The 24,993-nt window shown below is 42.9% G+C and overlaps 2 protein-coding genes across 2 annotated transcripts in view; one reads left to right on the forward strand and one right to left on the reverse strand.

The window, feature by feature from the left end:
- Positions 1-24,993, reverse strand: part of LOC132864475 (NLR family CARD domain-containing protein 3-like) — a 1,256,659-nt gene that overhangs the window by 610,460 nt on the left and 621,206 nt on the right. The window contains exon 14 of the mRNA XM_060897892.1: positions 8,261-8,272. Coding sequence (XP_060753875.1) covers positions 8,261-8,272 — 12 coding nt within the window. The remainder of the gene's footprint in view (positions 1-8,260; positions 8,273-24,993) is intronic.
- Positions 18,594-20,767, forward strand: LOC132864534 (zona pellucida sperm-binding protein 4-like). The gene is made up of 8 exons (XM_060897980.1): positions 18,594-18,861; positions 18,932-19,119; positions 19,199-19,296; positions 19,389-19,546; positions 19,624-19,816; positions 19,894-20,041; positions 20,512-20,587; positions 20,661-20,767. The coding sequence occupies exons 1-8, from the start codon at positions 18,594-18,596 to the stop codon at positions 20,765-20,767; spliced, it is 1,236 nt and encodes a 411-aa protein (XP_060753963.1).

A 24,993-nucleotide genomic window follows, 5' to 3' on the forward strand; every position in this document is an offset into this window, starting at 1 on the left:
GAGAGTGTGTGTGTGAGAGAGAGAGAGAGAGAGTGTGTGAGAGAGTGTGAGAGAGAGAGTGTGAGAGAGAGAGTGTGAGAGAGAGAGTGTGAGTGAGAGAGAGAGAGAGGCGCCGCGGTTAGCACTGCTGCCTCGCTGGTCTGTGCGCGCGCCGCTGGGGCTCCTGCAGCTGTGTGACGGAGCTCGCGTGCTGAAGTGCGCGCGAGTCGAAAAAGGCGCGAAAGGGGGCGTTGACGTGTTCCTTCATCACCAAGGCAACTCGAGTTGTTTGTTTGTTTGTTTGTTTGTTTGTTTGTGTTATAACTTGTTTTGTTTTTTTTCAAAGTTCTGACAGAAAGAGATACGTGTAAGGAGGACGCTCTGGACTCTTACAGTAATGCTTTTATGGCTGAGGACTACAGTTGTCTTGCTAACTTTAGGACTGCAGTTATCATGAACAGTTTTGCACTCAAGTTTCCATCAGTGAAGAGTTTATAACATCAACCAAACTGACTTCATGTTAAAGCTGTTAATGTTATAGTCAGGCTGTCTGCTGCTGCCCAAATGAGGATGGGTTCCCTTTTGAGTCTGGTTCCTCTCGAGGTTTCTTCCTCATGTCGTCTGAGGGAGTTTTTCCTTGCCACCGTCGCCACAGGCTTCATCATTGGCGATCGATTATTAGTATCGGTGATCGTATGGGGCCGAGTAAAATTAAGGATTACATTCACGAGTGAATTTGAAGTTTTGAAAATTTAAAAACTTCGAAATCACAAGTGAAATTGATCCTTAATTTTACTCAGCCCCATATGGTTCCTTGTTTATAATATAGAGGGCTGAATTCATACTTCAGAAGCTGTTCAAGTTCACAACATTTGTCATCCACGTTTTCTGAACCAGTCAGGGCGCGAGACCGTCTTGCACATTTGAATCAGTTTCTAAAGCGTCTTTCACCATGACACGGCGACACGACACGAGGATTTTGGGCAGGATTTTAACATCTTTCAGGACTGATCCCGGATATTTCTCTCGTCTCCGATGCCGATCCAGTGCTGCCTGCATTACTTTAAGAGAGTCTGGCTCGTAGTTTTCCCCATTTTCTTTCCTCACTTCTGCATAAAACTGCGATCGCACCTTGTCTAACTCACAGCACTCATACGCCACTAGAGAGTCGTTTATTTGTCTTTCTGCGGCCCGTTTCTTAAACACAGAAAGCCAAATATTCTTCCTTTTTTTTGGTATTTTCTTTCTCTTGCAGCTTTCAATTGGTTTATCATTTCTTCATCAAATATAGCGAAACACGGCATTGCTGAGTCAGCGGAGTCAGCCATTTTGTTAACAAAATTTGCTAATTTTTGTAACCGTAACCAAGCAACAAAAAAAGTCCTCCTTGATTGACCAATCAGAATTGAGTAATTTGGCCCTATGTATTATTAGGGATAAAATTAGCTCATGTTTTAAGTCGTTCAAATTCTGTAAAGCTGCTTTGCGACAATGTTTATTGTTAAAAGCGCTATATAAATAAACTTGACTTGACTTGTACACTCTACACACGCTATTCTCCTCAGGAGCACGCGACAATTACTGTTTTTTAGCCTGTACTGTAACCGTACAACAAAATCTGGACTAGTGATATGCCAAACAAGATCAAGATACAGTTATTTCAAGCAACGGTTGAAACGATCCTTCTGTATGGAAGTTCCACGTGGTCACTGACCAAGCAGGAAGAGATGTCTCTTTTAGAACCTTCCTCAACATGCGGGATGGCACCTATACCCGCATGTTGAGGAAGGTTCTAAATTTTAGCTGGAGGGACAGAGTTGACAACAGGATGCTATATGGTAAACTACCAAAAGTCTCTGATACTATTCGAATCCGTAGACTCAATCTTGCTGGTCACATGTTCAGAGACAAGTCGTTGCCTGCCCACCACACAGTCACTTTGCAGCCAACCCACGGTTCCTCATCACGTGGAAGACCACAGTCAACGTTCATCGACACGCTCCTCAGAGACACAGGCCTGCAACACATCAATGAGCTGGACTCTAGCATGTTGGATAGGAATGTTTGGAGTTATCATTCTCGTTGTCCTGAGACATTGACCTGAGTAGTAGTAGTAACTGTGCAGGAAAATGGGGGCTGCGATAGTGAGGTGAGAAAGAGAGTGCAGGCAGGGTGGAGCAGTTGGAGAAGGATTTCGGGAGTCATTTGTGATCGGAAAGTCCCAGCAAAAGTGAAAGGTAAGATGTATAAGACAGTAGTGAGACCAGCTGTGATGTACGGATTGGAGACCGTACCCTTAACGAAGAGACAGGAGGCAAAGTTGGAGGTGGCGGAGTTGAGGATGTTAAGGTTTGCGATGGAAGTGACGAGGTTGGACAGGATAAGGAACGAGCACATCAGAGGGACAGCACATGTGGAGAGCTTGGGAATGAAGCTAAGAGAGATGAGACTGAGATGGTATGGGCACATCCTGAGAAGAGATGCAGAGCATATGGGAAGGAGAATGTTGAGGATGGAGCTGCCAGGCAAACGAAAACGAGGAAGGCCAAAGAGGAGATACATGGATGTGGTGAGAGAGGACATGAAAGTGGCAGGTGTGGTAGAGAAGGATGCAGAAGACAGGGAGCAATGGAGACGAAAGATCCGCTGTGGCGACCCCTAATCAGGAGCAGCCAAAAGAAGAAGAAGAAGCCTGTACTGTAACTGTAAACAGTCACTTGACTACCTTGTACCCATTTACCTCGGAAATGTTTTTTGTTTTACTTTTTTTCGTACTTGGTGTCATAATATGCTCAAAAGAAGCAAATAAGCCAATAACATTTGTCTAAAAAATAAATATATACAGGTGAAGTGAATAACATTGATTATTGGTGTGACGGAGTGCCATTGGAGGTGTGCCCTGTGTGTGAGTCGTACGAGGGACCCCCAGGATAGGTGACCCCTGTGCAAGGGACCCCAGAGATGGGTGAAGCACAAGTGTGTGGGGCACCCTGGTATAGGAGAAGTACGGCTGGGGGATGCATGAGGGACGCCTGTGTGTGAGAAGCACATGGGTGCATCTCCCAAATGGGAGGGCAGTGTGACGGAGTGCCTGTCACTACAGTTGAGTATGTGCTCTGACTGCCATACCACTGAGCCTGGCTCTTTGGTGTTGTGGCCAGAGTGCAGGTTTGGTATCCTGTAGACCTGGGGTCAAGGCAGGATAAGGTGACTGTTCTCTCACTTTGCTACAGATGGTGTCAGAAGTGGGATGGCTTGCCAGGAGGCCACTGGAGGTGTGCCCTGTGTGTGAGTTGTACAAAGGACCCCCAGGATAGGTGGCCCCTGTGCAAGGGACCCTAGAGATGGGTAAAGCACAAGTGTGTGGGGCACCCTGGTATGGGAGAAGTATGGCTGGGGGATGCATGAGGGACACCTGTGTGTGAGAAGCGCATGGGTGCATCTCCCAAATGGGAGGGCAGTGTGACGGTGTGCCTGTCACTACAGTTGAGTATGTGCTCTGACTGCCATACTAATGAGCCTGGCTCTTTGGTGTTGTGGTCAGGGTGCAGGTTTGGTACTCCATTGACCTGGGTTCAAGACAGGATGAGGTGACTGCTCTCTCACTTCACTACAATTATCCATACAGGACACTCTTTCGATGGCGTGTGTTCTATTCATTTGGTTCGATCACATACAATATTGTTAGCATATCGCTTATCCTACTTGTATTGCATCAATGGAGAATGAGCATTGAATATGGTTTACGATATTGCACAGTTGTCAAGAAAACATGACATCACATGTCAGAGACATAAAACTTCCGCACTTGAAAGTGACTGTGACAATTTGTAAACAAATATGGCCACCAGGATTGCTTGCTTAAATATGGAAGATTTTGAGAGAATTTTGAAAGAGAAAGTCGTCTTGAACACCTGAAAGTAATGTGTATGTATAATAATTATAATAATAATATTGGCTGGCTTTTTTTTTCATGGTCTATCTGATATAGTCCATTCAGCTACTCGTCTTCGACTCATTCAGTATCATGCTAGCTGAATGGAATATATCTGATATACTACTCAATGCCAGCCAATATTATTTAAATAGCTCATTACAATGACACCTGTTGAGGGGTGGGATATATTAGGCAGCAAGAAGGAGAACAGTCAGCTCTTGAAGTTGATGTGTTGGAAGCAGGAAAAATGGGTAAGCGTAAGAATCTATACATCTATCATTGAAGAATTTCCTAGGGACGTACCCCTGGACCCCCCGCCATTTTTTTGCATCACGGTGGTGGGTCTGCTTATTACTCTTTTCCAAATGCCCCCTACTCTAAAAATTATTGACAGGACTGGGAACACCAACTGAACCCCAGGCCTCCTTACACAACATCAGGCCCTGACCTCACTAATGCTCTTGTAGCTGAATGAACACACATCCCCACAGCTTCTTCTTCCAGCTGCTCCTGTTAGGGGTCGCCACAGTGGATCTGCTCCACATATTTTATTTGGTATAGGTTTTACACCTCCCCAATCTATCCAGCTAACTTAATCTGTGGGGGAAACCAGAGCACCCAGAGGAAATGGAGAGAACATGCAAACTCCACACAGAAAGGCCCCCGTCGGCCATGAGGTTCAAACCCGGAACCTTCCTGCTCTGAGGCAACAGTGCTAATCTCTGCACCACCGTGTCACCACACACACGTCCCCACAGCCACACCCAAAATTCTAGTGGAAAGCCTTCTCAGGAGAGAAGAGAAGAGTGGAGCTTATTATAACAGCAGAGTGGGAATAAATCTGGAATGGGTTGTTCAACAAGGACACATGGGGGTGATGGGGTGCACATACTTTTGGCAATATACTGTATATTGTAGATGTAGTCAATCAGCCAAAACTAGATTGGTATCCGAAGTTTGTTTCTTAGGTTGTCCATCAAAATTGAAGCTTAATGTGGCTAAGTAATGAATTTTATGACTACCATTTTAGCATTACACACTCAGCTCTAAACATCCTCGGCAGCAAGCTGATGTTTTCCCCTCTGCGAGGGTGAGTCAAATTATAACAACATAAATTATAACTGAATCAGGTTTTTTTTTTTTAGAGGAATTTGAACTCTTGCTAAGCGCTGGGACACTTTCACTGAATGAAATGGAGAGTCTTGTTTTTAATTTGAGTCACTCTTGTATTTTGGGTGGCTATATCGGCCCTCCCTATACAACACTGTACCAACATTGGACAGATACTGGTAGCATTGTTTTTAAAAAAAGGAAAGAAAAGAAAAGAGTATGCTTTTCCAACACTGGTCCAGTATCAGTGATAGAGCAAAATTTTGGGCTACAACAGGTAAAAGCTTAAAATATTGGGATTTTAGTCAGAACCCGGCTAATACAAGACTGAATGAAAAGTTATTTATGAAATATTTGCTTTGTGAGCTTTTGTTTTCATCAAAGTTATAAATCTTATAGGTAAGGGTACAGATATAGTTTCCATACTGTTATATTTTCTTCTCATCTGAGGTGGTAAGTAATGCTGAGTTAGCTGATGAAAGACTTGGATAAGATATAGCCACTGTTATAGTATAATCATTAATAGGCATAAACAGCTTTATCCACCATTAGTATAAATATGCAGGTGATTATAGGAAATCGTGTGCTAGGATTGGTTGAAAAATTCTGACTATTTCTCGATAATCACCTCGAGTGACCCGGCAGAATGGCGGTCAATTGCTGTGTCACCGTAAGTGAGAAAGAATTACAAAAGATGAAAAGTATTTTACAGTGGTGCTTGAAAGTTTGTGAACCCTTTAGAATTTTCTATATTTCTGTATAAATATGACTTAAAACATCATCAGATTTTCACACATTCTAAAGAAAAATGTCAGGACATCTGTCCATGAACTGAATCTCAAGAGAAGGTGGGTCTTATTTAAACCAAAAAGTCCTAAATTTAGGTAAAGAGAACCCAGTTAAACAAACGAGACAAAAATATTATACTTGGTCATTCATTTATTGAGGAAAATGATCCAATATTACATATCTGTGAGTGGCAAAAGTATGTGACCCTTTGCTTTCAGTATCTGGTGTGACCCCCTTGTGCAGCAATAACTGCAACTAAATGTTTCTGGTAACTGTTGATCAGTCCTGCACACCGGCTTGGAGGAATTTTAGCCCATTCCTCCGTACAGAACAGCTTCAACTCTGGGATGTTGGTGGGTTTCCTCACATGAACTGCTCGCTTCAGGTCCTTCCACAACATTTCCATTGGATTAAGGTCAGGACTTTGACTTGGCCATTCCAAAACATTAACTTTATTCTTCTTTAACCATTCTTTGGTAGAATGACTTCTGTGCTTAGGGGCGTTGTCTTGCTGCATGGCCCACTTTCTCTTGCGATTCAGTTCCTGATAGTTTCCTTTAGAATTCACAGGTATAATTCAGAATTCATTGTTCCATCAATGATGGCAAGCTGTCCTGGCCCAGATGCAGCAAAACAGGCCCAAACTATGACACTACCACCACCATGTTTCACAGATGGGATAAGGTTCTTATGCTGGAATGCAGTGTTTTCCTTTCTCCAAACATAACACTTCTCATTTCAACCAAAAAGTTCCATTTTGGTCTCATCCATCCACAAAACATTTTTCCAATAGCCTTCTGGCTTGTCCACGTGATCTTTAGCAAACTGCAGATGAGCAGCAATGTTCTTTTTGGAGAGCGGTGGCTTTCTCCTTGCAACCCTGCCATGCACACCATTGTTGTTCAGTGTTCTCCTGATGGTGGACTCATGAACATTAACATTAGCCAATGTGAGAGAGGCCTTCAGTTGCTTAGAAGTTACCCTGGGGTCCTTTGTGACCTCGCCGACTATAACACGCCTTGCTCTTGGAGTGATCTTTGTTGGTCGACCACTCCTGGGGAGGGTAACAATGGTCTTGAATTTCCTCCATTTGTACACAATCTGCCTGACTGTGGATTGGTGGAGTCCAAACTCTTTAGAGATGGTTTTGTAACCTTTTCCAGCCTGATGAGCATCAACAATGCTTTTTTTGAGGTCCTCAGAAATCTCCTTTGTTCGTGCCATGATACACTTCCACAAACATGTGTTGTGAAGATCAGACTTTGATAGATCCCTGTTCTTTAAATAAAACAGGGTGCCCACTCACACCTGATTGTCATCCCATTGATTGAAAACACCTGACTCTAATTTCACCTTCAAATTAACTGCTAATCCTAGGGGTTCACATACTTTTGCCACTCACAGATATGTAATATTGGATTATTTTCCTCAATAAATAAATGACCAAGTATAATATATTTGTCTCATTTGTTTAACTGGGTTCTCTTTATCTACTTTTAGGACGTGTGAAAATCTGATGATGTTTTAGGTCATATTTATGCAGAAATATAGAAAATTCTAAAGGGTTCACAAACTTTCAAGCACCACTGTATGTGACTCGGTGTAGATAAGTGACACAAGTCTGCGCCGCACTGTTGTTACATTTGCATGCTGCTTTTGAAGTTTGAAATAAGTTATTTTTTAAATACGATGTATTATTCTCATCTCATTATCTGTATCCGCTTTATCCTTCTACAGGGTCGCAGGCGAGCTGGATCCTATCCCAGCTGACTACGGGCGAAAGGCGGGGTTCACCCTGGACAAGTCGCCAGGTCATCACAGGGCTGACACATAGACACAGACAACCATTCACACTCACATTCACACCTACGCTCAATTTAGAGTCACCAGTTAACCTAACCTGCATGTCTTTGGACTGTGGGGGAAACCAGAGCACCCGGAGGAAACCCACGCGGACACGGGGAGAACATGCAAACTCCACACAGAAAGGCCCTCGCCGGCCACGGGGCTCGAACCCAGACCTTCTTGCTGTGAGGCGACAGCGCTAACCACTACACCACCGTGCCGCCTCAATGACTAGTAAATTTTGTAAGGAATTGTAAAAATACATTTGTAAAGGCTTTTAAATGCTGAAAGGTGTTTCTGGATTTGTGCAATTTCTTTTAACTGGATCAATATTAGCACGCATGACCTCTTAATTACGATACCATTATGATGCTTTGCTCAGTCATTACAGTAAAATTAGCTCACTGCGGTGCATATTTGGAGATAATGCTCATAAAATCTGAAGGTCAACAAGGAGAAATGAATTACTGTAAAAATACTCTCAGTTTAAGTCAAAAAAAAAATCCCAAATCACACCCTCCTACTCGTATGCATTATGCTAACTCGGTGTATTATCGAGAAATCAGATCTCCATCATATGGTTACTAGAGAGTGAAACACATTTTCTGGTAGCTATGAAGTCTGCCACCAATTTATTTTCTACTCAAGTGCATTTCAGACGCATGACTCGGATATGCATCTCAGTGCCTAGGTTTGCTTTTGTGCCAGTGAAAATGCAGCTTCTATTTAAAAAAAAAAAATACAGGTGACAGACATGAAACGAGGGTGAGATTCAATCCTGAACTCCAGCAGCTAAGCCTTTTTTTCCCTGAAACTACACATTAGTCTATTACAATTATTAGTTAAATCTTTCTAATTTACACTTAAAATCTTTAACTTGAATATTGAAGTCAAATGATTAGCATCCTTATCAAGTGTAAAGTTGCACACGGAGCCTAAAAGGAATGTTTAAATTCAGTTGTATGAATGGAATTATGTTTATTTATAATACATATTAACAGGACTGTTTCATAGGTCGTCTTGATTATGGCTTTGACCACATTCATACAGGAGACAACATTTTCTAATATCGCTGTTCTTGGCTGCAGGAGTGGAACCCAGTGTGTTCTTCTGCTGTTGCTTTTCTGTTGCTGAGATGCTTTTCTGCTCACCACGGTTGTAAAGAGTGATTATATGAGTTACTATATCCTTCCTGGCAGCTCGAACCAGTCTGTCCATTTCCCTCTGACCCTCTCTTATCAACAAGGCGTTTGTTTCCACCCACAGAACTGTCGCTCACTCGATGTGCTTTTGTTTTCTGCACCATTCTGTGTAAACTCTAGAGACTGTTGTGTGTGAAAACCCCAGGAGATCAGCAGCTTCTGAAATACTCAAACCAGTCCATCTGGATCAAACCAACACCCATACCACAGCAGAGGTGGACGGTAACGAAGTACACTTACCTGAGTTCTGTACTTAAGTACACTTCTTGATTCCCTGTACTTTGAGTCGTACTTTTTTTGGAAACTTATGACTTTAACTTCACTACATTTGAAAGACAAATATTGTACTTTTCACTCCACGACATTTCTATCAAGGAACCCGTTACTCGTTACGATGAAGCAGCTTTGAAAGTGGATGTTTGTTTTCTTTTATAAAACCTGATTGTTTTTTTCACAGGTGACAATGAGACAGCCTAACCCTAACCCTGTCACGAGGGTCACGTCTCATCCTTAGACTGTATAAAATCAAGTTCAGTTTCTCAGCAGCATTTTTTGAACACCATCAGCTGATGGCAGAATGGAAGGAGGCGGTTTTTCTGGGGAACGCACGCACCCATGGCCATACCTGGAACCCATGTTTCAGTTTTCAGAAAGGATTAAAGATTTGTTTCATTTTAAATGCTTTGTTTGCCTAAAACGAATCACATCACGGCGTTCAAAAACTTGCCGTCCAACCTACAGAAGCATATTGAGGTATGTAAAAGTTTTATTCCAAGAGAAAGCTTGTGAAGAGAAAGCTGTGTTTTTAGAGCTAGTGATAACGCTGCAATAGCTATGCAGTCTGGTTAGTCAAAGGACTTTCTATGGATTTGCCTGCAAAGTTGCTACAGCCTTGTTCACAGCTAATGTTTACACATAGCTAGTTAACTTGGACACTGTTAGTTAGCATGTAAAAACAGAGTTACGCTAACATGAATGACATTAACTTTAGCATAATCTTGCCAAATAAACAGAATGTAGAAATCTTTCTTTTCTAGTAACATTAGCTACCCAATATGATTTCGAGTTTGAAAAGAGTTTGCTAGCGTCAGGTGGAGCTTCAGCTCTACAGGTTCTACAAACTAGTCAGAAAATCCAGTCACTGCTTCAGAGGCATTAGGTTTTGTAAGCATTGTGGCAATTATACAAAAGTGCATTGATAGAAAATGTACTTTTAATACTTAAGTATTTTTAAAAGCAAGTACTTCAGTACTTTAACTTAAAGCATATACGCAGAGCCATGACCTCACTTTTTGTTTATAAATGCCTTGAGACCTCAAGAATGGCACAGGAATAGTTTTAAGTGTTAACAATAAATCTAATATAATATTTTTTTATGATTAAAGTGGTTTACTGTATATAGGTAGCGGTCTGAGTGAATGAGCTTGACGTCTGTAACGTCACAGCAGGAAGTCTATCGGTCTCGTCGCCATTTCCGCTATACTAAAACACAGAGCTGACTGCAACTCTGATCCTCCATTTTGAGCTAATTTATCGCCATGCTACATAGATGTGCTGCTGGCCGGTGCAGCAACATGACAGAAGGTGGATTTACGTTGCATTCATGGCCCAAGAATGTTCAAACTGCAAAGATTTGGACGCGTTTTGTGAGAAGTTCACAGGCACATTGTGAAGTGGTCTCTCCTCTGCTCTGCACATTTTACTGAAGACTCGTACAAAACCTCTGATCTGTTGAGGAGCGTTGGCTATAAGCCCGTATTGAAAGAGGGTGCAGTACCAACAATTAAAGGAAAAGAAAACTACAATAAAAGGAAAGTAAGTTCAGTTGCACCAGTCCTCCCAGAGTGTGAGCCGAGGGTTGTTGCTAAAACCCAGGATGGAACAGGACGGGACATATTGCTCGCGCAGTGACCTCCCTGCAGTTGTTGCTAAAACCGGTGACGTCCCGTTCCATCCCGGGTTTTAGTAATTGCCTGAGCTGAGCAGTAATGGCGGAGTACACAGTATGGAGAGAATGAGTGGAGCAGCCGTCTGATTTCTAAACTGGATATCGCTGCCATCTCACCCTTACGTGGAAGTGAATGAACGGAGAACTGAACGAACAACTGAAAGTCAGATTGTTTCAAAACAATCAGCCATGAGATCGGCCTACAAGAAGCGAGAACACAGACGGGTTACGCTCCGACTCTCATTTGGATAAAACAGCACGTTGTTTACCTGCATTTAGATTAATCCATGTAACTTGTATTGTGTGTTTAAGTTAGCGGTATAAGATTATTTAATTTGCTTCAGAATGTGATTGTCTCCTTTCATCTGATTATTTAATGAGCCTTTTACGTTTTATCAGTGAAAATGCATGCATGTACATGTATGTTGCATAAGTTATAACACCCATCCTGTTTTAATGAGAGTCAACCCACAATCAGTGAAGTCAAATCAGTCTTAGTTGAGCAAGTCGGTAACGGTGTTTCTTACTTTCACCATAAATTTTTATTTATATGACTTTGGTCTATAGCTGTAAAAAGCCTCGGCCTTAAAACCGGTTCCCGCTGTGACGTCACGCACTCAGGGCTGGCTGGCTCAGCGGGGCAGCTCCAATGGCAACTTTGCGGTCGATTTTAACTCTCAAAAATATATATATATATTTATGCCCATTTATGCAGCATACAAGAGTCAAGGATGGAGATACTATCCACTCAGAAATGTATTTAAAAATAAAGGTTCTGCGCATCTGCTTTAAGTAAAAATTCGACTGGACAACTTTCATTTTTATCAGAGTAACATTTAACCAGTGGGATCTGTACTTTGACTTAAGTAATAAACTTGGGTACTTTGTCCACCTCTGTGCCACAGTGAAAGAAAGAAGAAGAAGAACAACAACAACTTTATTCATCACACGCTTGTGAAATTCCTCTCTGCATTTAACCCATCTGAAGCAGTGAACACACACATGTACACACGCATGAGCAATGAGCGCACACACACACACACACACCCAGAGCAGTGGGCAGCCATGCTAACAGCGCCCGGGGAGCAGTTGGGAGTTCGGTGCCGCGCTCAAGGCCGTCCCATATTAACCTAACCACATGTCTTTGGACTGTGGGGGAAACCGGAGCACCCGGAGGAAACCCATGCAGACACAGGGAGAACACGCAAACTCCACACAGAAAGGCCCTCGCTGGCCACGGGGCTTGAACCCGGACCTTCTTGCTGTGAGGCGACCGTGCTAACCACTACACCACCGTGTCATCACACTTCTTTGAGATCACAGTTTTTCCCATTCTGATGTTTGAACATTGTGAACATTAACTGAAGCTCTTGATTTGTATCTGTATGATTTGATGCATCGTGCTGCTGTTGAAGGATCGGCTGATTACAGAACTGCAGAAAACAGCAGGTAGGTGTATGGGTGTTCTTAATAAAGTGGCCGGTGAGTGTATAATGGATAGCTATAATGGGTAATGATCATGTGTACTGCAAGTCAGAATAAACTATTAAGATTTTCTCAAAACAGTTTTGCTGATGTGATATCGCTTCTATCGGTGACTTTTAAGATGTGTCTCAGAGCATCGTTCACATTCTAAGATTTTGATTCAAAATTTCCAACACTACCAAAACTAATTTGTCATCTATCTTTGGTTGTAAAGGACCTAAATTGATCACTGATAAGGAAATCATCAATCAGCGATCGTAGTAAGTGATGTGAGACCACCGACTTTACCTCACAAACATGGAATTCTTTGGCCACAGGTTTATCACGATAAATCATACAATGTAAAGCAGCCTTAAGTCTATATCTTGAACTACACTAACATGCATGACACAAATTAGTGCAAAGTTACAATTTCAACGTGAAATTGTATGCTACAGTGGTGCTTGAAAGTTTGTGAACCTTTAGAATTTTCTATATTTCTGCATAAATATGAGCTAAAACATCATCAGATTTTCGCACAAGTCCTAAAAGTAGATAAAGAGAACCCAGTTAAACAAACGAGACAAAAATATTATACTTGGCCATTTATTTATTGAGGAAAATGATCCAATATTACATATCTGTGAGTGGCAAAAGTATGTGACCCTTTGCTTTCCGTATCTGGTGTGACCCCCTTGTGCAGCAATAACTGCAACTAAACGTTTGCGGTAACTGTTGATCAGTCCTGCACACCGGCTTGGAGGAATTTTAGCCCGTTCCTCCGTACAGAACAGCTTCAACTCTGGGATGTTGGTGGGTTTCCTCACGTGAACTGCTCGCTTCAGGTCCTTCCACAACATTTCGATTGGATTAAGGTCAGGACTTTAACTTGGCCATTCCAAAACATTAACTTTATTCTTCTTTAACCATTCTTTGGTAGAACGACTTGTGTGCTTAGGGTCGTTGTCTTGCTGCATGACCCACCTTCTCTTGAGATTCAGTTCATGGACAGATGTCCTGACATTTTCCTTTAGAATTCGCTGGTATAATTCAGAATTCATTGTTCCATCAGTGATGGCAAGCCGTCCTGGCCCAGATGCAGCAAAACAGGCCCAAACCATGATACTACCACCACCATGTTTCACAGATGGGATAAGGTTCTTATGCTGGAATGCAGTGTTTTCCTTTCTCCAAACATAACGCTTCTCATTTAAACCAAAAAGTTCTATTTTGGTCTCATCCGTCCACAACACATTTTTCCAATAGCCTTCTGGCTTGTCCACGTGATCTTTAGCAAACTGCAGATGAGCAGCAATGTTCTTTTTGGAGAGCAGTGACTTTCTCCTTGCAACCCTGCCATGCACACCATTGTTGTTCAGTGTTCTCCTGATGGTGGACTCATGAACATTAACATTAGCCAATGTGAGAGAGGCCTTCAGTTGCTTAGAAGTTACCCTGGGGTCCTTTGTGACCTCGCCGACTATTACACACCTTGCTCTTGGAGTGATCTTTGTTGGTCGACCACTCCTGGGGAGGGTAACAATGGTCTTGAATTTCCTCCATTTGTACACAATCTGTCTGACTGTGGATTGGTGGAGTTCAAACTCTTTAGAGATGGTTTTGTAACCTTTTCCAGACTGATGAGCATCAACAACGCTTTTTCTGAGGTCCTCAGAAATCTCCTTTGTTCGTGCCATGATGCACTTCCACAAACATGTGTTGTGAAGATCAGACTTTGATAGATCCCTGTTCTTTAAATAAAACAGGGTGCCCACTCACACCTGATTGTCATCCCACTGATTGAACACATCTGACTCTAATTTCACCTTCAAATTAACTGCTAATCCTAGGGGTTCACATACTTTTGCCACTCACAGATATGTAATATTGGATCATTTTCCTCAATAAATAAATGACCAAGTATAATATATTTGTCTCATTTGTTTAACTGGGTTCTCTTTATCTACTTTTAGGACTTGTGTGAAAATCTGATGATGTCATATTTATGCAGAAATATAGAAAATTCTAAAGGCTTCACAAACTTTCAAGCACCACTGTACTTTAGAAATGCAGTTATTTACAAGTTACTAAAGCAGTCCCTTAACACTGGTTTGCATCTTGATGATGCCATCAAATGCTGTGATGAGCAAAATTGGCCATGGTCTCAAGAGGGGAGGGGCATTTTCTCCCTCCCCTGTCAATCACAGTGACATGAGCCAATCATGGTTATCTGTGGGTTCGTGCATGCAAAAGACGGTAGATAGCGCTTTCCTCCTGGTGTGTCCACCAGTCTGTCCCTGACAGTTTGTGTCCACCTTCACACATCACAACTAAGGGTTAAGAATAGAATAGAATGCCTTTATTGTCACTGCATGAACATACAACAAAATTTCTTTCATCATAGGAGAGCAAAGCTGCTGGGTACGTACACACCACCACTCTTGGGTACTTCAGCCCAAGGCTATCCCACGTTAACCTAACTGCATGTCTTTGGACTGTGGGGGAAACTCACACAGACACAGGGAGAACATGCAAACTCCACACAGAAAGGCCTCCGTTGGTCACTGGGCTCGAACCCAGAACCTTCTTGTTGTGAGGCAACAGTGCTAACAGCTACACCACCGTGTCGTCATGAAGGTAAAACCAGAATTTAAAGTCCTAAGAATCCTTAAAATATTCTTTCAGGATCTCAGGGCCATGTGGAGACAAAGCCATGTAAAGAGTGAATAATTTCCCTCTTCAAACACACTGAATTACATCAGTAAAGCCTTGCTTATTTATTATAAATAAGATTTATTCAGTCATACTGAATGCAGGAATAAAGTTGGACACCCCTGATATACAATCATGGTATGATTCTGGAGAAACAAGATTGATCACTCTTTCTAAAACTCATCAGGTCCTTTATAGTCAAACCCAGAATCTGAGATGGAGAAAGGCAGAGAAAAAACTGCAGTGTACAATCAATGAAGCCGAGCACAGACCTTTCATAAGAGAGGAGGCTTCAGCCAAAGCTGTTTTTACAGAATTAAAATAGAGAGCTGTCAGACTTCTCGACTGTCTCACACAACTCAGCACACACTCGATCAAACTGAGACGTGCACGGGCTTCAGAGAGAGCTGGGTTTGGGTTATTTCTGATTTCAGCCTGCATCCTAGAATTTTAAACACGGACTTCTTCATGTGATCTACACAGAAAACTTCTTTCTTTTAATGTATTTACCTATTTGTTTGTTTGGACTAATCTAATTTTTATGAAAATACAGATGTAGCGATATGACTGCAGGGGTTCTGGATTGCATGCGAATCTAAAAAAGATGAATACATTTCTGTAATACTCATCCTGTTTCATGCAATGCGGTGTGAGACACTACCCATGTGAATGTGCTGCGACCTTTTCATAGCTGCTGTACCATTTTAAGTCTGATGCAGTTTTGATGGGGTTTTTTTATGATAATGCATGTACTATTTAGAAACTGAAATCCCTGTGAGGGCCATGCTGTCCTCCTTCCTCTTGACATGAATGATTTCTCGTTTAGATAGAGAGAGACCTATATTTCTTCTCATTCTGTTAACACGAGGAGTTGTGTTTCAATGGAGATGAAAAATGCTGCATAACAGTGATACAGTCTGACAACACAAAACTCTCTCTCTCTCTCTCTCTCTCTCTCTCTCTCTCTCTTCTTATCTCTGTGTTTTTTGACACCATGTCTTCTTCAGGAATAACATTAGATTATATAACATCTAGGAAACGGTTCAGCACAATGGTAGAGCTTTATAATATGTATGATACTGACTCTGATCTGTTGCTCTAAACATGGTTTCAGCTAAACATTTATTGGATTCACTGGTACAACTTATGGAGGGGATATATTTACTAGTCACTGCTACGGGGATGTCAACTATTCAGGTAGTGGAAAAAACTGTGAGGCAGAAGGTAAAGAAGGCAGCTAAATATCTTGAGCAAGATGAAACCAACCATTCTATAATCAACTGTACATTGTGTGAAATGACTCTGGTGAATATATCCATGGGTGTTTAAGGCTTTGGGCTATTGATCAGAATGTTATGAGATCAAATCCCAGCACCACCAAGCTGCCACTGTTTGATCTTTGAACAAAACCCGAAACCCTCAACTGCTCAGTTGTATTGTATCCTGTCAGTAAGTCACTCTGGATGAAAGCCCCACCCAAATAATCACAAGGTGAAAAAAATGTTTAACAAAGAAGAAAAAAAATCATCACAAACCAGTCAAGCTCAACTCGTGTGTCCAGGTCAGTATTGGCTTGGAAAAAACTCCCAGACACTGCTGTAGACATGTTATTCTCCACTCAGGGAAGGCCATTCATTAAGTTAGAAGGAAGGAGATGCTGATGGATATGAGCTTCCACACTGCACACTTTCAGTTCCAGAATCAGAGATTGCCACAAGTTGTCCACATGACTGCATTTTAAGAAGGTTTTTTTTATTTTTATTTTCACATGTATTGCCTAAAAGACACTGAAATTGGAAATATAATATGCATCTTTTGTAATCCTGCTAATTAAAGTGCAGCCTGATGCATTCTGTGCTAAAACAACCTAAAAATATCCTGAATCAGTGTTTGGCTTAACAATGAAAAAGATAACTAGTCTTTCTCCGTAGGGTGGCTGGGCTCACCCTCAGAGATAGGGTGAGGAGCTCAGACATCCGGAGGGATCTTGGAGTAGAGCTGCTGCTCCTTCATGTCCAAAGGAGTCAGCTGTGGTTCGGGCATCTGATTAGGATGCCTCCTGGGTGCCTTCCTTTGGAGGTTTTCCGGTCATGGCCAGCTGGGAGGAGACCGTGGGGTAGACCAAGAACATGGAGAGATTATATATCTCATCTGGCCTGGGAGCGCCTTGGGATCCCCCAGGAGGAACTGGAAAGCATTGCTGGGGAGAGGGACACCTGGAATACCCTGCTAAGCCTGCTGCCGCCATGACCCAACTTCAGATACGTGGAAGAAAATGGATGGATGGATGGATGGATGGATGGATGGATGGATGGACGGATGGACTAGTCAAATACTGTTTTTGAAATACTGGTTGATTTTTTTTTTTAAGTTATACTGCCTTTCAGATTTTTCAAGTGTAGGTCATAAAAATAATTTTCCCTGACACCCAATTATTTTTGTTTAGTGGACCGAAAGCTACTGATTTCAAACCACAGACTTCCAATTTTATTAGGTTTTTTAAATAGAACAATGAATGAATTTAGGGCCACGTGGCCCTAAAATCTCCTCTATATTTTCCTGCTTCACCATGACCCAATTCAAGATACTACATCATGCATCACGTGGTGGGCTTTCCCCGTTCACTCAAGAATATTGAAACTGTCAGTGCACGCTCAAAGGGAAACCTGTAGATGGCAGTAATGCAACACTGTGGATGCCAGCTGCCGTAAAACCCAAAAGAAGAAGAAGGTAAACCTGCGCATGCGCACACGGACTTCCTCTGTCTGCTTGACTGCGCCAAGCGAGCAATTTTATGCACATTATTTGCTTTAATCCCCTCAAATTAAATAACTTCCCAACCACAGAATGGCCTGATATTTTGTGAGATATTACAGAAATAAACAGATATCACAATCAACACATTTCAGAGGGAACTAAATTTCACTGAGTTTATGAAAATGAAAGGCCGCCTAGCTTTAAGTATCCAGCCAAAAACATACAAAAACAAATGTTAAAATGTGTTCCTTTTGAAAATACTACAATATTGAAAACTAAATTTTTTTTTAACTTGGTGAAAGTAAGTTAATGTCATGTTTTTGTGGGGGAAAAATGGACATTTTATTACTTACCTGAATCTGTTAGGTGATTTTAAATGAAAAAACAAAAACAAACCTGTGTCAGTTTGGCCAAAAACATCATTTAATCTCTGTATGTTTGCTGGTTATATTCATAACTAATTATATGGACATTGATAATGAATTAATCAGTAGTAAAATACAATTTCTGATAGACTGAACAAAAGTATCAAACATATGGTAATCAACTCCTCAAGATTCCATTTGCTATTGATCTGATTAACATACTTTGTAATCTTAAGTCTCTTTCAAAAGATCACTCAGAGTAGAATATTTTTGGGTGTTTTTTCAATTCCATTCTAACACAGGAGAGTTTTCGGCCGACAAAACATGAACACAGTTGTTAATGCACTTAATGATGAGGCACAGCTGGAACAGTATTAATGACTAGTTGAGTAGGAGGAGACTCCGGTTACAACGAGGACAAAAGACACAATAAAAAGCCACTATTTCTCATCAGCTAGATGTTGGTGTGTGTAGTTAGGAAAAAAATGGCAAACACAGGGTTCAGTTTGGTGGTTGTGGGGCTTTTTCTTGTGAGCAGTTCATCTGCATCCCTGCTACCTGTGAAATTTTCTCCTCAAGCTCCTTGGCTTCCTGTAGTGCCACCTTTGCAGCCAGAGACACCTGGTCAGGTTGATAAATGCCAAGTACAAGACTATGAAAGGGTTCCTTGTGGAGAACTTGGCATAAATGCTACTCAATGCCGTGCTATAAATTGCTGTTTTGATGGCCAGGCATGCTATTATGGGAAAACAGGTAAGTTTGACATCCTATTTGAGTTGACTGTGATAAACTGGCCTCACTTGTTGTGCCTTTGTGTTGCTAGTGACTATCCAGTGTACCCTTGATGGCCAGTTTGTGGTGGTGGTGGCTAGGGACGTAACGGTTCCCAGGATAAGCTTGGATTCCATCAGACTGTTGGGAGGAAATGCAGGACCCTGTGGTCCTATTGACTCAAATACAGCTTTTGTTATATACCAGTTTCCTGTAACAGCTTGTGGGACTACCATGAAGGTTTGTAATTCCTGTTGTTCCATAGGTGGCCTTAATTTTTATTGGCATGTATAGAAGGCATTCTCTCTACTCTGTCTAGGTACAAGATGGCTATGTAGTCTATGAAAACAAGATGGTCTGCTCTTCTGAAGTTGGAGTTGGACGCCTTGGCTCAATTACAAGGGACTCTCACTATGAGTAAGCTCTCTCTCTCTCTCTCTCTCTCTCTCTCTCTCTCATAAGAGGATTCTTGAAGGCCCTTTCTGATCTATTGTCTTCTTCTTCTGCAGGGTTTATTTCCAGTGTAAATATTCTGGTGTTGGCTTTGTGGCTTTGGCTGTTGAGCACTTGGCCAATCTTGATCCTCTACCTGTTGTTGCTTCTGGACCATTCCAAGTAGAATTAAGACTAGGAAAAGGTTCATGTGTCACAAAGGGTTGTGCAGAAGGTGAGCAACTTCTAGATATTGGCATGTCTGACTGTCAATGGCTTCAGGAACTGATTCCCCTGCCTTGTCTCCAACAGAACAAGTAGCCTATACCTCCTACTACAGTGCTACTGACTACCCTGTGACCAAGGTTCTGAGGGAGCCTGTTTATGTTGAGGTGCACATTGCTGGGAGAACTGACCCAAATATTGTCCTGGTTTTGGGTAGCTGCTGGGCAACTGCTTCCCCTAACCCCTACAGCCTTCCCCAGTGGGACCTTCTGGTGAAGGGGTAAGTTCTGACCATGTCTCCTTTGTGTAGTCCAGTTTATGTACTGAACAGACATGACAACATTGCCTCATCCATAGATGTCCATACAAGGATGACCGCTATTTGACCAAGCTGATCCCAGTGACTGGGGCCTCTGGACTTGCATACCCTACCCATTACAGACGCTTTGTCCTGAAGATGTTCACATTTGTTGAGCAGACCTCTGTGACTCCACTGCAAGAGATGGTAAAGGCTTGCCTCATCTTACTACTTCCATACAGGAAATGGGTTCTATTGCTTATCTACACGGGCGCAGATAGAGGGGGGGATGGGTGGGATTCGTCCCACCCAGATTTAAATTAACTTTGTTTGGTCCCCCCCCACTTATAGGGAGGAAAAAATGTCTATGCTGTCTGTCTTTGCATAAGGCAAACCTCACAGAAAAATCAAAAGACTAATTACCATTCGGTTTATTGAGGTGCACAGCACGATATACATAGTTGCAACAACTCACAAACAAGACTGATATTCAGTTGGTTGAGCTGCGCAGACCGCACAGGTTGCAAGCTCAAGCTTGGTTGCTATGGTAACCCACAACAAGTTTGACAGGCATGTTGGGGTTGGTTTGCTGGCAGCTTTGTCTTCCCCAGTTTTTGTCCCCCCCCCAGTTCAAAAAAACGTATCTGCGCCCCTGCTTATCTATCTTTTCTTCTTAGCTCTACATCCACTGCAGTACATCTGTCTGTCTTCCAACTGCACATGACTCCTGTGAACCAATGTGCACCAGAGGAAGTAAGTAGACCCTGTCATACTCTTGCTTCTTCCTTTGACTGGTTTATGGACTTCCTTTTTCTTTCCTCCTCAGGAAGAGATGTTGCTGCAGCAGAAGGAAGTTCTCCTGGTGCATCAGCAATAGTGTCTAGTGGAGGTGTGATCTTTACCCAAGTTGAGGATGACTCTCTCTTGCAATAAAGATGCAATACTATACTTGTGTGGCCTGACTTGTTTATCTCTACTGTCCATGTTGGCTGTGGATTTGTAACTGGGTCTTCATCTATCCTTGAAGACACTTGGTGCAACACCTGTTGCAACTCTGAGGTGCAGCATGAAGAGCTGCATATTCAAGAACAACTAGGTACAAAGTGTCGAATCCACTCCCAAAAGGGCCAGTGTGGGTGCAGGTTGTCCTTCCTACCAAGCAGCTGCCATGTAGTTGATAGGCTGTAAAAAGGTTGAGTAGTTGCAGTCCAATTTGTGTCTAAGGTTGAATACCCCTGGAACAGGTTTATTGGAATTAAAAGAAAATGGCTCAGGTGGTTCTGTGTTGGGTGGCTTTTTTTGGGGGGGGGGCAAGGCTCTTGGCCCACTGCTGGGTGGATTGTTAAAAACCTTGGCAATGGCTTCCTCTGGATGCTGAGGAGACACAGGCATGTGGGTTTTTTTTTTTTTTTGCAAAGCCCATGGTGATGCTAATTCTGATCTAAACTTCAGAAATATACCTTATACACTGGATGTTAAAGAAATTCCTCCTACTTTTCTGTCTCACAAGACAAGCTCTGTAGGTAGCATGGGCTGGCCTCTCAGTTACTATGGGGAGCAGTTGGAAACTTCATTGGTGATTGACTCCAGTTACAATGTGAAGCATCTGGGTTCAACTGCCCCATCTGAGAACTAATCAAATACAGAGAATAAAGTTGATTGCTTTCCTTACCTCTAGGTCAGACAAACACAACTCAGCCACTTGTGTTGCAGAAGCCAGTGTGTGCTTAGTGCTTGTCCAAAGCCCAACTAGATTGGGACGGGCATCCACAGCAAAACTTGAGCCCCATGTTTAATTTGGCATAAATCGGCTTCAGTAAGGGTAAAGTGAGGCCAGCTCTGGAAAGGTGGTTGGTCCACACAAGACACTTGTGGAGGCATGGAGATGTTTAGGAGAGCTGGCAGTGCAGGTTTTAACTAGGTTGTTCAACACAATCTTGGAAAATGAGAGGATGCCAGAGGAGTTGAGAAGTGTACTGGTAGCAATTTTCAAGAATAAGAGTTGTGCAGGGCTGTAGTAACTAGATGTATAAAGTTGATCAGCCACATGAGATCATGGGAAAGAGTAGTAGAACCTAGGTTAATAGAGGTAATTTATGAGCAGCAGTATGGTTTCATGCCAGGAAAAGGCACTACAGATATGATGCTTGTGAATGTTGATAGAAGTATAGAGAAGGTCAGAAGGAATTGTTGTCTTTGTGGACCGGGAGGAAGCATATGACAGTGTGCTGAGGGAGGGGGTGTGTGGTATTCAGTGAGGATGCCAGGAGTGGTAGAGGAGTATGCAATGTGATGCAGGACATGTACAAGGGTGGTGTTACAGTGGTCAGAGTGATGGGCAGATTCCAGGTGGAGGTGGGATGACCTTGATGGTCAGCTCTGAGTCCTTTCTCATTTGCAAAGGTGAGGGACAAGATCAGACAGGAATCTCTATGGACTATGATGTTTGCAGGTGACCTTGATATGTAGTGGGAGCAGGGGGTGGTACGGTGCTGCAGTGGTTAGTGCTGTTGCCTCACAGCAAGAAGTTTCTGGGTTTGAATCTCATGGCTGACTGGGGCCTTTCTGTATGGAGTTTGCATGTTCTGCCTGTATCCGGGACCAAACAGCAAGACAAGACGACACAGGAATTTTTGGTTCAAAAGGCAGGGTTTTATTTCCTAAAAAATGTTGAAAAAGTTTACAAAGACCAAAATTAATAAACCTAGGCCTATAAAAAAGGTCAACAAACTAGAACTTGACTTGAGAGACAGGCATGACGTTAACTAAAAACTAACCTCGACATGATGGTAACTGAACAAAACTGGCTTTCCACAATGAGACAAAAGGGAACAGATACAGTGGCTTGGCCAAACCAAATAACACAGAAGGGGTAAATAAAAATAAACACTGACTACAGATAGATACAAGGCAAAACTAACTAAAGCCAAAATCCCCTCAGGCACATGGTGAGATGTGGAATGGCCTAATGAGCAGGCTCCAAGGTTTAGGTCTCCTCAGCTATGCCTTTTGCCCAGCCAGGAAGGGACCACCCCCAACGCTCAAGGTAACTCAAAGAAACACATGATTATTCACAAACAAACATAGCTTTCACAACCCTACGGTGTTAAAATGTGTGCACTCCATGTAAAACAATGTAAGGGTAAAGCAAATAAACTGTGTTGTATCAATTATTTGAGTATGATCATACAGATGACTGGTGGCATGGTGGTGTAGTGGTTAGCGCCGTCGCCTCACAGCAAGAAGGTCTGGGTTCGAGCGCCGTGGCCAGCGAGGGCCTTTCTGTGTGGAGTTTGCATGTTCTCCCCGTGTCCGCGTGGGTTTCCTCCGGGTGCTCCGGTTTCCCCCACAGTCCAAAGACATGCAGGTTAGGTTAACTGGTGACTCTAAATTGAGCGTAGGTGTGAATGTGAGTGTGAATGGTTGTCTGTGTCTATGTGTCAGCCCTGTGATGACCTGGCGACTTGTCCAGGGTGTACCCTGCCTTTCGCCCGTAGTCAGCTGAGATAGGCTCCAGCTTGCCTGCGACCCTGTAGAAGGATAAAGCGGCTAGAGATAATGAGATGAGATGAGATACAGATGACTGTAAATTATAGACTGTACAGCAAACTAATAAGGGGCAAAGGTAGAATGTAGCATGATATTACCCTGTGTGGCTGTGGCCATCACAGCATGGGTTTCCTCCACATAATCCACAGTTAGATTAACTGGCTACTCCAAATTGCCCATAGGTGTGAATGTGTGTGTGAATGGTTGTTTGTCTTGCCTAGCAAGTCAGCAGTGGGATGACCTATGCTCACAATAGATGCAGATAGCCTTGTAAGAGGCTGGCAAGAGACAGGCCAGTTGGCCTACAGAGCACTGAAGAGAGATGAGATGAGATGAGATGAGATGAGATGAGGGGCGGCATGGTGGTGTAGTGGTTAGCGCTGTCGCCTCACAGCAAGAAGGTCCTGGGTTCGAGCCCCGTGGCCGGCGAGGGCCTTTCTGTGTGGAGTTTGCATGTTCTCCCCGTGTCCGCATGGGTTTCCTCCGGGTGCTCCGGTTTCCCCCACAGTCCAAAGACATGCAGGTTAGGTTAACTGGTGACTCTAAATTGAGCATAGGTGTGAATGTGAGTGTGAATGGTTGTCTGTGTCTATGTATCAGCCCTGTGATGACCTGGCGACTTGTCCAGGGTGTACCCCGCCTTTCGCCCGTAGTCAGCTGGGATAGGATCCAGCTCGCCTGCGACCCTGTAGAAGGATAAAGCGGCTAGAGATAATGAGATGAGAATGAGATGAGAATGAGATTAGATTAGATTAGATTAGATTAGATTAGATTGGATTGGATTGGATTGGATTGGATTGGATTGATCTTTATTGATCCCTTTGGGAGGGTTCTCTTAGGGAAATTGAAATTCCAGCAGCATCATTACAGGATAAACAGAGACTAGAAAATAGAAAAAACTTCTAGATAAATTAAGTATTTACATATATATATAAGATATTGGGAAAAAAGAGAGAGGCAGAGAGGCAGTAGGTTGAGGACAACCTGGAGAGGTGGAGGTCTGCACTGGAGAGAAGAGGAATGAAAGTCAGTAGGCGCAAGATGGAATATGTGTGCGAATGTGGGGGATGATGGTGGAATGTTGAGGATACAAAGAGTAGAGATGGCAAAAGTGGATGAGTTTAAATACTTGTGGTCAACTGTTCAAAGTGGCGGCATGGTGGTGTAGTGGTTAGCGCTGTCGCCTCTCAGCAAGAAGGTCCGGGTTCAAGCCCCGTGGCCGGCGAGGGCCTTTCTGTGTGTAGTTTGCATGTTCTCCCCGTGTCTGCGTGGGTTTCCTCCGGGTGCTCCGGTTTCCCCCACAGTCCAAAGACATGCAGGTTAGGTTAACTGGTGACTCTAAATTGAGCGTAGGTGTGAATGTGAGTGTGAATGGTTGTCTGTGTCTATGTGTCAGCCCTGTGATGACCTGGCAACTTGTCCAGGGTGTACCCCGCCTTTCGCCCGTAGTCAGCTGGGATAGGCTCCAGCTCGCCTGCGACCCTGTAGAACAGGATAAAGCAGCTACAGATAATGAGATGAGATGAGAACTGTTCAAAGTGATGGGCAGTGCTGAAGAGAGGTGAAGAAAAGAGTGCAGTCAGGGTGGAATGGGTGGAGAAGAGGGTCAG

Source organism: Neoarius graeffei, chromosome 17 (assembly GCF_027579695.1).
Source record: "Neoarius graeffei isolate fNeoGra1 chromosome 17, fNeoGra1.pri, whole genome shotgun sequence".
Lineage (NCBI taxonomy): Eukaryota > Metazoa > Chordata > Actinopteri > Siluriformes > Ariidae > Neoarius > Neoarius graeffei.